Below are 14,925 nucleotides of genomic sequence, written 5' to 3' on the forward strand. Positions count from 1 at the left end.
AAATCGTCATCTAATGTTGTCGAAAATTTTCTTTTAGGCTAATTATATAGTAATTAAACGTCGGTTAGTAATAAATCTGGACGTTGAATGACTTAACGACATTGGGTATTAACGGTCGTTTTTTGTACAAAAATGGCGGTCGATTTCACAACGGTTGAAAAACCTACAAGACGACAGTGGTTTCCCGTCGTCTATTTCGATTTTTGTAGTAGTGTATGCAATACCCCAACCACTCCATTTACGGAACGAACTTCATACGAACTTGAATTGTCCAATTTCTTTGGCCAATCGATATCGGATTGAGGCCAAAACTTGGTCAATATCTTGATATGGTGGGAGGAGTCATTTGGTGAGTTTTGAGTGAAATCCAATCGCTAAAACTATGCAATACACCAACCGCTCCATTTAAGGAAAGAACTTCGTGTGAACTTGAATTGTCCAATCCCTTGGTTCAATCGATAACGGATTGAGCCAAAACATGTTCAACATCATAATATGGTGGGAGGAGTCATTTAGTGAGTTCTGAGTGAAATCCAATCGCTAAACCTGTACAATACACCAACCAATCTATTTACGAAACGAACTGCGAATGAGCTTGAATTTTCCATTTTCTTGGTTTAATCGATACCGTGTTGTGCCCAAAACTTGGTCAACAACGTAATATGGTGGGAGTAGTTATTTGGTGAGTTTTGAGTGAAATCCAATCACTAAAATTATGCAATACACCATCCATAAAATTTACGAATCGAACTTCGCATGAACTTGAATTGTCTAATTTCATTGGCATTGATATCAAATTGAGCCCAAAACTTGGTCAACATCATAATATGGTCGGAGGAGTCATTTGGTGAGTTTTGAGTGAAATCCAATCGCTAAAACTTTGTAACACACCAACCCCTCCATTCGTACGAACTTGAATTGTCCAGTTTCTTTCTCCAATCGAGATCAGATTGAGCCAAAACTTGGTCAACATCATAATATGGTGGAAGGAGTCATTTGGTGAGTTCTGAGTGAAATCCAATCGCTAAACCTGTGAAATACACCAACCAATCCATTTACGGAACGAATTGTGAATGAACTTGAATTTTCCAATTTCTTGGTTCAATATCGGATTGAGCCCAAAACTTGGTCAACAATTTCATGAGTTTTCAGTGAAATCCAATCGCTAAAACTATGTTATACTCCAACCACTTCATGTACGGAACGAACTTCGTATGAACTTGAATTGTCCAATTTCTTGGTTCAATTGACATCAGATTGAGCGCAAAACCTGGTCAACATCATGATATGGTGGGAGGAGTCATTTGGTGAGTTTTGAGGGAAATCCAACCGCTAAAACTATGCAATACACCAACCACTACATTTACGGAACGAAATTTGTATGAAATTGAAAAGTCCAATTTCTTGGTTCAATCGATATCGGATTGAGTCCTCAACTTGGGCAACATTATAATATAGTGGGAGGAGTCATTTGGTGAGTTTTGAGTGAAATTTAATCGCTAAAACTATGCAACACACCAACCACTCCATTTACGGAACAAACTTCGTACGATCTTGAATTGTCCAATTTCTTGGTTCAATCGACATTGGATTGAGCCCAAAACTTGGTCAACATCATAATATGGTGGGAGTATTCATTTGGCGTGTTTTGAGTGAAATCCAATCGCTAAAACTATGCAATACACCAACCAATCCATTTACGAAACGAACTGCGAACGAACTTGAATTGTCCAATTTCTTGGTTCAATCGATATCAGATTGATCCTAAAACTTGGTCAACATCATACTATGGTGGGAGGAGTCATTTGGTGATTTTTGAGTGAAATACAATCGCTAAAACTATACAATACACCAACCACTCCATTTACAAATCGAATTTCGTACGAACTTGAATTGTCCAATTTCATTGGCATTGATATTGAATTGAGCCCAAAACTTGGTCAACAACATAATATGGTGGGAGGAGTCATTTGGTGAGTTTTGAGTGAAATTCAAATGCCAAAACTATGCAATACATGAACCACTCCATTTACAGAACGTACTGCGAACGAACTTGAATAGTCCAATTTGTTATTTCAATCGAGACCAGATTGAGCCCAAAACTTGGTCAACATCATGGTATGGTGGGAGTAGTCATTTGGTGAGTTTCAAGTGAAAGCCAATTGCTAAAACTATGCAATGCACCAACCACTCCATTTACAGAACGAACTTCGTATGAACTGGAATTGTGCAATTTCTTGGTCCAATCGACATTGGATTGAGTCTAAAACTTGGGCAACGTTATAATATGGTAGAAGGAGTCATTTGGTGAGTTTTGAGCGAAATCCAATTGCTAAAACTATGCAACACACCAACCACTCCATTTATGGAACGAACTTCGTACGAACTTTAATTGTCCAATTTCTTGATTCAATCGACATCAGATTGAGCCCAAAACTTGGTCAACATCATAATATGGTGGGAGGATTCATTTGGTGAGTTTTGATTGAAATCCAATCGTTAAAACTATGTAATACACCAAAGATTCCATTTAAGGAACGAATTGCAAACGAACTTGAATTGTCCAATTTCTTGATTCAATCGATATCGGATTGAGCCCAAAACTTGGGCAACATCATAATATGGCGGGAGGAGGCATTTGTTGAGTCTTTAGCGAAATCCAGTTGCTAAAACAATGCAATACCCCAACCACTCCATTTACGGAATAAACTTCGTACGAACTTGAATGGTCCAATTAATTTGGCCAGTCGCTATCGGATTAAGCGCAAAACATGTGTAATGTCGTAATATGGTGGGAGGAGTAAATTGTTGTGTATAGAGTGAATTCCAGTCGCTAAAATTATGCAACAAACCAACCACTCCATTTGCGGAACGAACTTCGTAAGAACTTGAATTGTCGAATTTCTTGGTTCAATTGACATGGGATTGAGCCCAAAAATTGGGCAACATTATAATATGGTGGAGGAGTTGTTTGGTGAGTTTTGAGTGGAATCCAATCACTAAAACTGTGCAATACAGCAACCACTCCATTTACGAATCAAACTTCGTACGAACTTGAATTGTCCAATTTCATTGGCATTGATATCGGATTGAGCCCAAAACTTGGTTAAGAACATAATATGGTGGGTGGAGTCATTTGGTGAGTTTTGAGTGAAATCCAAATGCCAAAACTATGCAATACACTAACTACTCCATTTACAGAACGTACTGCGAACGAACTTGAGTAGTCCAATTTCTTAGTTCAATCGAGATCAGATTGAGCCTAAAACCTGGTCAACATCATGATATGGTGGGAGGAGTCATTTGGTGAGTTTTGAATGAAATCCAATTGCTAAAACTATGCAATACACCAACCACTCCATTTACAGAACGAACTTCGTACGAACTTGAATTGTGCAATTTCTTGGTCCAATCGCGATCGGATTGAGTCCAAAACTTCGGCAATATTATAATATGGTGAAAGGAGTCATTTGGTGAGTTTTGAATGAAATCTAATCGCTAAAACTATGCAACACACCAACCATTCCATTTATGGAACGAACTTTGTACTATCTTGAATTGTCCAATTTCTTGGTTCAATCGACTTCAGATTGAGCCCAAAACTTGGTTAACATCATAATATGGTAGGAGTATTCATTTGGTGTGTTTTGCGTGAAATCCAATAACTAAAACTATGCAATACACCAACAACTCCATTTACGGAATGAATTGCGAACGAACTTGAATTGTCCAATTCCTTGGTTCAATCGATATCGGATTGAGCCTAAAACTTGGTCAACATCATAATATGGTTGGAGGAGTCATTTGGTGAGTTTTGAGTGAACTTCGTATGAACTTGAATTGTCCAATTTCTTTGGTCCATCGATATCGGATTGAGCCCAAAACTTGTTCAACAACATAATATGGTGGAAGGAGTCATTTGGGGAGTTTTGAGTGAAATCCAACTGCCAAAACTATGCAATACACCAACCATTCCATTTACGAAACGTACTGAAAATGAACTTGAATAGTCCAATTTCTTAGTTCAATCGAGATCAAATTGAGCCCAAAACTTGTTCAACATCGTAATATGATGGGAGGAGTGAATGGTGTGTATTGACTGAAATCTAATCGCTAAAACTATGCAATACACCAACCACTATATTTACGAAATGAACATTGTACGAACTTCAAATGTCCAATTTCTTGGTTCATTTGATATCGGATTGAACCCAAAACTTGGTCATCATAATATGGTGGGAGGAGTCATTTGGGGAGTTTTGAGTGAAATCCAATTGCTAAAACTATGCAATACACCAACCACTCCATTTACTAAACGAACTTCGTACAAACTTGAATTGTGCAATTTCTTGGTCCAATTGAGATCGGATTGAGTCCAAAACTTGGGCAACATTACAATATGGTGGGAGGAGTCATTTGGTGAGTTTTGAGTGAAATCCAATGGCTAAAACTATGCAATACCCCAACCACTCCATTTTTGGAGCGAATGAACTTGAATTGTCCAATTTTTTGGTTCAATCGATATCGGATTGAGCCCAAAACTTGGTCAACAACATAATATGGTGGGAGTAGTTATTTGGTGAGTTTTCATCGAAATCCAATTGCTAAAACTGTGCTATTCACCAACCACTCAATTCATAGGATGAACTGCGAATGAATTCGAATTGTCCAATTTCTTGGTTCAATCAGGAAAGGATTGAGCCCAAAACTTGGTCAACATCATAATAAGGTGGGAGGAGTCATTTGGTGAGTTTTGAGTGAAATCCAGTGGCTAAAACTATGCAATACACAAACCACTCCATTTACGGAACGAACTTCGTACGAACTTGAATTGTCCATTTTCTTTAGCCAATCGATATGGGATTGGGCCCAAAACATGGGCAATGTCGTAATATGGTCGGAGGAGTGAATTGGTGTGTATTGAGTGAAATTAAATCGCTAAAACTATGCAATACACCAACCACTACATTTACGGAATGAACCTTGTACGAACTTCAAATGTCTAATTTCTTGGTTCAATCGATATCGGATTGAGCCCAAAACTTGGTCAACATCATAATATGGTGGGAAGAATCATTTGGTGAGTTTTGAGTGAAATCCAATCGCTAAAACTATGCAATACACCAACCACTCCATTTACGAATCAAACTTCGTACGAACTTGAATTTTCCAGTTTCATTGGCATTGATATCGAATTAAGCCAAAAACTTGGTCAACAACATAATATGGTGGGGGGAGTCATTTGGTGAGTTTTGAGTGAAATCCAAATGCGAAAACTACGCAATTGTTCTCCCATTTTATGTTTGTTCCTATGATGGATGGGTGAAGTTCCCCACTGCCTTGAAAACCATTGACTGGTCAACAAGTCAGCTTTCTTTAGTGTGTGAGCTTGCCACTGCTAGCAATGAAAACCCTAGAAGACTTCTTTGAAGCAGATAACTTGCGCCCCAAGTTACTGATTTCTAAACAAGTGATCATGAATTTGGTGAGGAATATCTCCCATGTAAGTTCTTTTCTTGCCTAAGACTGGTGAGGACTTTGCAATTTATCTCAATACAAGATTGGTAGTTCTGGCCATAATAAATGATAATAAAGTGGACTATTTTTAGGCAGAACTGCCCTTTACAAAACTAGAAATGAAAGAATCAACTCTAGAAAGACAAAAGGAAAGCTGGAATTCCATTTATGCCTGGATAGAAGTCTCTGATCCGGGCTGGACTGGGTATGTCTGTGCTGGACTGAACTGTCAACAACTTCAACTGCTTAGCTTTATCTGTAAATCGATACCAAAGTTTAATTTTGGCAGAGCTTTTAGTTTATCTCAAGCCTTGGGAGAGTTTTGAACGGGCAGAACTGCGGCCTCTTCAATCTGAAAGGGCGGAAGTGGTCGGATTTAAGGACTTACTGAGCTGGACCTGCACTGTAATACCTGTTCTGCTTGATCAGGGCTCTCCATAAATTTGTTGAGGTTTTCATATTTGTGAAAACTCAAACTCTGCTTGTCTTGGCTTTTGCTGAACTAAATTTGTAACGAGAGAATTCTTGTTTTGAATGACTTATTTCTCTAAGTCTGAACTTGGAAGTTCTGATCTATAGCTGACTTCTTTTTGTGGATCAACTGAGCTGTTAGTTGCTCCAGTTTGTTTTGAAGGTTCTCAGTGATCAAGTGATCATTTTGAGTTTTTGCCATTGGTTGATTTTTTATTGTTTGATTGATTGTTGAATTTTTTGTTTTTTTTTGCCCTGTTCACCCTCTTCTATATTTATGAGAAATGCTCTGGAGTAGGGTTTCTTTCTTTTAATAATGAGCGGCAAAATTCTCAAAAGATCTTTCATTTTTAAATGTAAAGAAAGAGGGGTTTTCTCAATTCTGGCAGATAAGCTCTCAACAGTCAATTCCTATAGCAGTCAGTTCCTCCTGATTACTTCATTGGGACTGGGGTTGACAATCACGCAATAGAGGTCAGAAGCAAGCTCCACCCTTTTGCCAAGAAAAATCTGGACGAGAATGTCCTCCACCTGTTCGAGGATACCCTAGTTTTAGGTTCTCACTGGTTTGGTTCTGTCCCTACCGAGATGGCAAAACTATTCAAAAATGACGCTGAAGCTCCCCTGTGTTTCGGGAGTTCTTCTGCCGTGGCCTCTCACACCTGGGTCAGCAAGAACCTAAGCCGCTCGTTCCCATTTTGTGTGGTGAGAAACAGTCTAGTCAAGTGGGCAGACTCTACTGACATACTTCTCTCATGGTATGGGGCTCACTGGAAGAAGGCTGGCATCTATGATGCAGTTCTTTTGTCGAAGCAATCTATCAATAGAGACGAAATCTTCTGGCTGCTGCCCTCTGCTTCTAGAACTCTGGCAGCAACACCTTCGATTTTCGTGTGGGCCCCATGGCTCTAACTTTACTGGATATGTCTCAGGTTTTTGTGTTCACGCCCCATGGAAGACCTGTAGACGTAGTGGGAGACTATCACAGGAGAAAGAAACATGAGAAACTAACAAAGCCATTTACTGTCTCTTCAGCCATAATCAACCAGAACTGCTCCTTCTCCAACTATTTGAAGAAGTTTAGCACAGAGAAGGGCAAGGATCAGTAGCACATGTTATTCCTTCTGTACTAGCTGAACAAATTTATATTTCTGAATCGTTCTTCCGCAGTGCTGCTCGAATACAGGCACTTGGCAGAAGCACTGCACAACCATACGGATGTCGGGCTAGGGCCTACAATTCTGGCCCACTTATTCAAGAATCTGCACACGGCCACTTTGGAGAATCCACTGAACCTCTCTGCACACGGCCATTCTGGATGATCCAGATCTGGCTGCGGGTGTATTTCCCTGAGTTGAGGTTTCCAGACACAGTTCTGCCTGAAAATCAAGTCTTGGCTCTTCCTCTAATGTCGGCAGAAGTGCCCAAGTGTTCAATTAAGGAGTATATGATGTTTTTCAGGAATTGTACGAAGAGGTCAGCAGTTCAGTGGCAGGTGGTGATCAGAAGGACCTATCCTTGGTTCCAGCCAGGATATTGGCTGTTCGAGAAGGAGCCAGAAGAGGAGGCTGCCAGAATTGATTTCAGGAAGAAGTTCCTGAGCATCACCCTGCCAAGAGATCTGCCTCATGGAGATGGAAAGCCTCCAAATTATCATCTAGGGGCAGAAGTATACCATCCCAACTTCTGCGCAAGACAGCTTGGCTGCCCTCAGCTTGTTCCGCTCAAATCCTACAAGAGCTGCAATCGGGATACTTCTTGGAGGGACTTAGATAACTTGGAAGTGCACAAGGATCCTAGGTGTGCGGTGAACAAGATAAACAATAGTGCAGACGCCCTCTATCCATCCTAGGAGTCTAATTCCTGCAGTTCTGCTGAGTTTGACACTTGGTGGAAAGCTAGATTCCAAGGTCTGCCTGCCTCCAGTACTGCACTGAAAATCCTTTTTTATGGCTGGGACTCCTGGGTTGCTCATGCCGGAGAGGAAACTCACAAATTCATGGTGCAGACCATCAAGGACATCAACGCTCAAGTCATAGAAGGTAGACTCTCAATTTTGTCTTTGTTTTGCTCATTCTGCCCTTTGTGATGATGCTTAATATTTTTGTTCTGTCTGCATCAGACCCTTCTTTGACAAGGAACATCGGTGGACAGTCTATGCAGGCTGGAGAAGTGATTGGTAAGTTTTTTCATTGTTTTGTTCCTTCATTTATTTTCCTGCTAGATTGATTTTTGATGTTGTCTATTTCCCGTGCAGTCACTTCTGTCATTGCTGCTAGGGATTAGGAGCTTCCTTCTAGAGATGAGGAGGATGAAACCCTGGCAGAACAACCTCCTGTTTAGGCTACTCCTTCTGCCAGAAGGAAGAGAAAAGAAACTGCTCCTGCTCAGGACAGTGCTGTCCTGCCTGACATTTCTGGTAAGATTCTGACATTTCCAACTATTTCCTTGAATATGTTCTGTTTTCCCATTCTTCTAACCTTCATTTCACTATTCTGTGTAGCTAAAAGTCCTCCATCTCCTCCTACTAAGTCCAAAAGACTTAGAAAGAAGAGTGTGGTAGAGTATGTGGCCATAGAAGAACCTACAGCAGCTCCCACAACCACTTCTGGCACAGATGAAGAACTTAGGGAGGCTTTTGAAGCTGTGGAGCAGGAGAAGGAGCAAGGAGAAGAAAAAGAAGAAGCTCAAGAGAAGACGAAAGAGATGGAAAATGAGGTGAGTCTTGTTTTTTGGCTGTACCAGCAATTTCTGTCTTTGTATTTCTTTTGTTTCTGATTTCTACCTATTTGCAAGAGGAGATTCCTGCTGAGGTTATCAGAAAGCATTGCCTTGGCCAAACAGCAAGAGGAGGCTCAGAGGGCTGAACCCACAAGCTCAGAATTGGCCCTTTTTGATGATGTGGAGGCAGAACACTTTGCTTCAGTTCAAGTGCCTGTGGTGCAGGCAGAACTGTCTGCTTCAGAACCTGTGGAACAAGTAGAACTTCCCGTTGCGGTCCCAGAATCTGAAGTAGAGATAGCTACTGATGTTCCCCATCTTGTGGTAACTTTCTACTCTTACTCCACCTCCGCCTGCCTTCTGTAGTTCTATCCCATTTTTGCTTTTCTAACTATTCAGTCTTTGCAGGTTGAAGTGCGCAGAACTGCTAAGAGCTTGGCAGTGGTGACCAGCCCTCTAAAGCCTCCAATCGTTGCTGTGAGTATTCTTGTACCTAAGTCCTCTCTTTTCTTGTTCTGACTCCTTTTTGAAAGACTGACTTGAGCTTATTTTGCAGATGCCCATCCATTCTCTTCCAGGTTCATCCACCACGGCCTCCTTTGCTGAACCAGAATTGGCAGAATTTGAAGCTATGGACCTAGATGCTCAGCTGGATAAACTGGAAAAACTTAGCTCCACTCCAGGCAAGGCAAAGTCCAAGGCAGTGAAGGAGGCCATAGAGAGGCTGAAGATCTGGCAATCTTCTGAGTTGGAACTAGGTGAGGACAGGGAGGCTGTTGGTCAATTGATGAAGGACCTGGACCTTCTGCATAGACAGAACATGGCTCCCAAGCCCATACTTGAGATGAGCATTGGCTTGGCAAGAGATGTGCTCAACCTCCACGATCGTTATGAGGATCTCAAGCCCACCTACAAGACCTCTGAGTTATGGAAAGCCACTCATGAAGCCAACTTGGCTGATTATATGAAACGGAAGGCAGAACTGGATCAGATGGTTGCGGGGTATAAGGAAGCCAAGGCCACTGTAGACAAGCTGGAGAAACAGATTGAGGAGCTTCAAAAGAAGTTGACAGAATGCAAGGAAGTACAGAGCAGGCTCGGGGCTGGCCTGAGTTCTAAGACCAAGGCTACCTTTCTTGTGCAAAGCATAGTTTCAGCCTCCAGGCCAACTTTGGAAATTACAGAAGCTTCAGTCCACCAGGGGGTGCTGCTTCAGAAGGAACTTTCAATCAAGAAAACCAGTTTTCAAGAAACCCTTAGGAAGTTAGGATTTTGACCTTAGATTTTGAATGTAATAAACAATTAGTCATAACAAATGACTATATTTAAATAAAAAGCCTAATTATTTTGTGAAACTTTGCATTTTTGTTTTCTTTGGCCTAAATAAAAATGAAAAGAGGCAGAAATACACTAAGGCAAATTTTAAAGCACATCTCTAATTAAGAATTTAAACAACAGCTCTATCCTTTTCTTTTTCCATCCCAGGATCCGTTGGTACTGCCTGTGAATCCTACATAGTTGGATGGAACTTCTTCAACCACTTTCCATTGATTGGTGCAGCATGAACAACTCCATCTCGATCCTATAATATGTATGCCTCCAATCCAAGGATTTGGTTAATTATGAAAGGCCCTTCCCATGTAGGTGACCACTTCCTATAACCAGCTATGTGTGTTCCAAGGGGCAGAACTGCTTTCCAGACTATCTCTCCTTCTTCAAAACTCTTGTTTTTAACTCTTTTGTTGTAGGCCCTTGATACAGCCTGCTTTCCTACTAAGAGTTTGTTGAGGGTATCAATCCTGCTTGTATCCAATCCTTCCAGTTCTAGCAGCATGGCTTGAGAATAATCCTCTCCAACCATATTGTGTTGATGAGCAATTCTGTGGGATTGGATTACTATTTCCATAGGCAGAATTGCATCATGGCCATAAGTCAGAGCATAGGGGGTCATGCCAGTTGCCTCTCCTTTTGAAGTTCTATATGCCCACAGAGTTTCCGACAACTTATCATGCCACTGTTTTCGATTTTTCTCAAGCATTTTTCTGATAATGTTGATGATCACCTTGTTACTTGATTCTGCCTGCCCATTGGCTTGAGCATAATAAGGGGTTGATTGAAGCAGCTTGATTTTGAACGCTTCTGCCATATCTAGCATCTCTCTAGATATGAAAGAAGATCCCCTGTTAGTTGTGATTGATTATGGAATGCCAAACCCTTGTATAATCTGCTCTTCTATGAAAGTGATGATCTCTTGAGATGTAGTGGATTTAACAAGCTTGGTGAAATAATCTGTAGCTACAATGATGAAACAGTGCTGCTTGCTGCTGGCAGGATAGATCTTGATAATGAGGTCCATTGCCCATCATCTGAAAGGCCATGGCTTGACTACTAGATTCATAGGAACTGAAGGAGCCTGCTGGATTGGACCATGCCTTTGACAAGCCTCACACCCCTTGGAATAGTCAATGCAATCCTTCATCATAGTTGGCCAGAAGTAGCCATATCTCCTAATTAACCAACACATTTTTCTTCCTTCTTGATGAGCTCCACAGATTCCTTCATAGGTCTCTCCCATGACCTTCATGTATTCTTTCTTTCCTAAGAACCTTAGAAGCACCTCATCTTTGCTTTTTCGGACCAAATCTCCATTCCACATAAGGTAGTTTAAAGCCATGATTCTGATTCTTTTCTTAGAGGGCAGGGTTGGATACTACAAGTAATTTATGATCGGATTTCTCTAGTCATCTTCAGTGATTATGGCAGAATTGACTTCTATCTCTATCCTTCTTGTCAGAACAGATGGCAAACTTCTCTTTCCTACCATAATGATCCTTTACGCACAGTCTTCAGGCATTTGTGTACCTGTTTCTACCTGAGCCAATTCATTGGCTGCAAAGTTTTTGCAATTGAAAGGCTTTGTCTAGCCTTATACTTCACTGCTGTGAAACTCAGACATTACATGCTGCCATTTACCATCTACCTCATCGCCAAGATAGACCTAATCAAATACATGCTAACAAGGCCAATGTTGAGCGGTAGAATTGGAAAATGGACTCTGGCTTTGATAGAATTTTCTTTCAGATATGTTCCTCAGAAAGCTGTCAAAGGACAAGCTGTAGTAGATTTTCTAGCAGATCATCCAGGGGAAGAGATTGAAAACATGGACTCTTTGGATATAGCAAATGCATATCTGTTGACTAGAGCCCATACTTGCCTTAACAATCCCATCTATTCAGTCCACCTCACACCTTGGAAGTTGTACTTTGATGGATCAAAAACTGATATAGCTTCTGGGGCAGGAATTGTTTTGGAGGAACCACTAGGAATCAGACACTGTTATTCTTTCCAACTAGACTTCCAATGCACTGACAACAGGGCTGAATATGAAGCTTTAATCATAGGACTTGAAATGCTGGTGGAGTTGGGAATCCAGTATGTGGAAATCTTGGGAGATTCTATGCTTGTGTTAAAGCAGATTGCTGGAGAATACAAGTGTCTAAGTCCTTCTTTAGCTGTCTATTTAGTAGCAGCCAAGAATCTTCTGACAGAATTCAGAGAAGCTAGTTGGGAACATATACCAAGAGACTCCCTATGGACACTTCTGATGCAGAAACATAGAGTTTAAGTGGTCTGCCTCTCTTTAGTAGGGACATAACTGGTGGGTTTGAGAGGTAGTGCTTGATTTTCTCAAAAGCCTGTTGATGCTATTCTTCCCATTTAAATGTCTGTTCTTGCTTTAACCTCAGCAAGGAGGAGAAGGGCTGAATTTTTCCACCAGAATTGGATATGAATCTCCTTAGAAAATTAATTTTTCCAAGGAGACTCTGCAGTTCTTTCTTGTTCTGAGGTGGCAAAGCTTCTATGATGGACTTTGCTTTATTTTTGTCAATATATATGCCCCTTTGGTGGACCAAGAAACCTAAGAAATTTCCTGCTTGAACTCCAAAAACACACTTCTTGGGAATCATTTTCAACTTATGTTGTCTCATTCTTAAGAATGCTTTTCTCATATTTGATACATGATCTCCCTCTTATGGGGATTTAATCACTACATCATCTATATATACCTCTAGAGAATGACCTATCATATCATGAAAAACAGAATTCATTGCTCTTTGATAAGTGACCCCTGCATTTCTTAAGCCAAAAGGCATTACAGTGTATTCAAAAGCACCTATATGTCCTGGGCATATGAAAGCTGTCTTATGGATGTCTTCTTCTGCCACCATAATCTGATTATATCCTGCATTACCATCCATAAAAGATAGCATTTGGTTATGAGCAGCTTCATCTACTAGCATATCTGCCATTGGCATAGGATATTCATCCTTGGGAGATGCTTCATTCAGATTCCTGTAATCCACACAGATCCTAACTGTCCCTGTTTTTCTTTTCAAGACTGGCACAATATTGGCTAACCAATCAGCATAAATGGCCGGTCTGATGAATCTTGCCTTGAGCAATCTTTCTATTTCTTCCTTGACTTTGAGTTCTGTTTCCATAGACATTCTTCTTCTGGTCTGTCTGACTGGAAGGTAGCCTTCTTTGATTGGAAATTTGTGTTCTACCAGTTTTCTGTCTAGTCCAGGCATCTCATGATAATGCCAAGCAAAACAGTCTCCAAAATCACGCAAAAGTGTAATGATTTCACTCTTGAGTGGTTCTTTCAACAGTGCACTAATGAAAGTTGGTCTTGGATCCTCTTCTGTCCCAAAGTTTATCTCTTGTAATGGATCTTCCACTTATGGTAAAGAATCATCTAGTGCTGCTGGTGCAAATTCTAAAACTTCGTCTTGTAAACTCTCTTCTTCTTGTTCTTCCGTGCTCTCATGAGTGAATTCTGCCATATTGATGGTTGGAGTCTGCATAAAGAGCTTCCTTTCTTCCCAATATATCAACAATATTTTTTTAATGGATCGGATTGTTGCAGCTCGATCCTTTTCTTGTTGATTAGGACTAAACATTAGAATTCTAAAGGTTTAGAACGAAAGGTCTATTCCAGTCTTCTAGAGAACTGGCAAAACCATCTTCAATGAGTCTCTGGGCCGTGACACCATGGGGGCGGCCGTTCTGGTTGACTCTAAGGAAAGTGAAAGGTTCAAGGTCATCATGATAATACCTTGCCTCAAAACACATGGTAGAGGGGAGAAATGGCTGTGGATCGACCTCTACTATCTCCATGTAACCCTCTTCATTCCGTCGAGCTAGTTGCTGATGCTGAGTGGAAGGAACACATAAGCTTTGGTGAATCCAGTCCCTGCCAAGTAATGCATTGTAAGTGGTTGACGTGGTGTCCACCACAAAGAACGCAATCTTTAGCTCTTTGGTTCCAACTATGACATCTACATCCAGGATTCCGTGAGTTTTAGTGATGCCCCCAGCAAAGTTGGTGACAGTCAAGCGTGTTGGGATTAAATCCTTCTCTGTTCTGCCCATCTTGCTCAACAATCTATGAGGTAGAAGATTAATGGCTGCACCTCCATCTACCATGACTTTAGGAATGGGAACACCCCCAAAGTTTGATGTTATGAACGGAGGTCTGAGGTGATTAGCCATCTCCTTGGTCGATTTGGAGAAACAAAGCTGTTCTGCAGCCAGTTTCATGGTAGTTTCGCCTGTCTTGGCAATAGGTGTTTGCTGTTCTGGTGCTTCCTCTACCTCTGCCAACCTGCACTCAAAGCTTTCCTAAGAAAACACGTCTCCTTCCAGAGTGTTTTCTTGTCCTTCTGCTGCTCTAAATTTCTCCGGCAAGATGAACACCATGTTGATACCTAGATCACCCTGCAAAAGGCTTTCTAATTCTGCACCGAAAGCCTCAGTTTCTTCATCTAGCTATCTGTCATACTTCATTTGTTCTTCCCCATATTCTTCTGTCCAGTCTTCCTGTTCTCTTGTTTTGAGGAGCCTAGTCTGGTCATCTGCAGATGGCTCATAGTCCAACTCCCCCTCTTCATACTCTTCAGTCGAGTCTTCTTGTCCTTCAACTAGAATAGGTTCGGATTCACCTTGTATTTGTGAAGGCTCAAGCCGATTGATTGGGGATGAGGCAGGATGGGTAGAAGGTCTGCCTGAGGAGCTATTTCTGGACTTTTCCTTCCTCTGGCAGAACTGGTCCCTAGAAGTGCCTGTGTGTCATTCCTGTTCTTGAGGAAGGTGCAGTACTGCCTTTGAATTCTCTTTTTCTGAGTTCTGGTTAACTCCAGAGTCGGTTTACCG

At 41.1% G+C, this 14,925-nt stretch overlaps 1 protein-coding gene across 1 annotated transcript; it reads right to left on the minus strand.

The window, feature by feature from the left end:
* LOC109949317 lies at window positions 10,292-10,855 on the minus strand. Its single transcript, XM_020564713.1, has one exon. The coding sequence runs from the start codon at window positions 10,853-10,855 to the stop codon at window positions 10,292-10,294; it is 564 nt and encodes a 187-aa protein (XP_020420302.1).

This window comes from Prunus persica, chromosome G5 (genome assembly GCF_000346465.2).
Source record: "Prunus persica cultivar Lovell chromosome G5, Prunus_persica_NCBIv2, whole genome shotgun sequence".
In the NCBI taxonomy this organism is placed as follows: Eukaryota; Viridiplantae; Streptophyta; class Magnoliopsida; order Rosales; family Rosaceae; genus Prunus; species Prunus persica.

Coding starts and splice junctions, on each gene's coding strand:
- LOC109949317 (XM_020564713.1), bottom strand. CDS start 10,855: ATGGCAGAAGCGTTCAAAATCAAGCTGCTTCAATCAACCCCTTATTAT.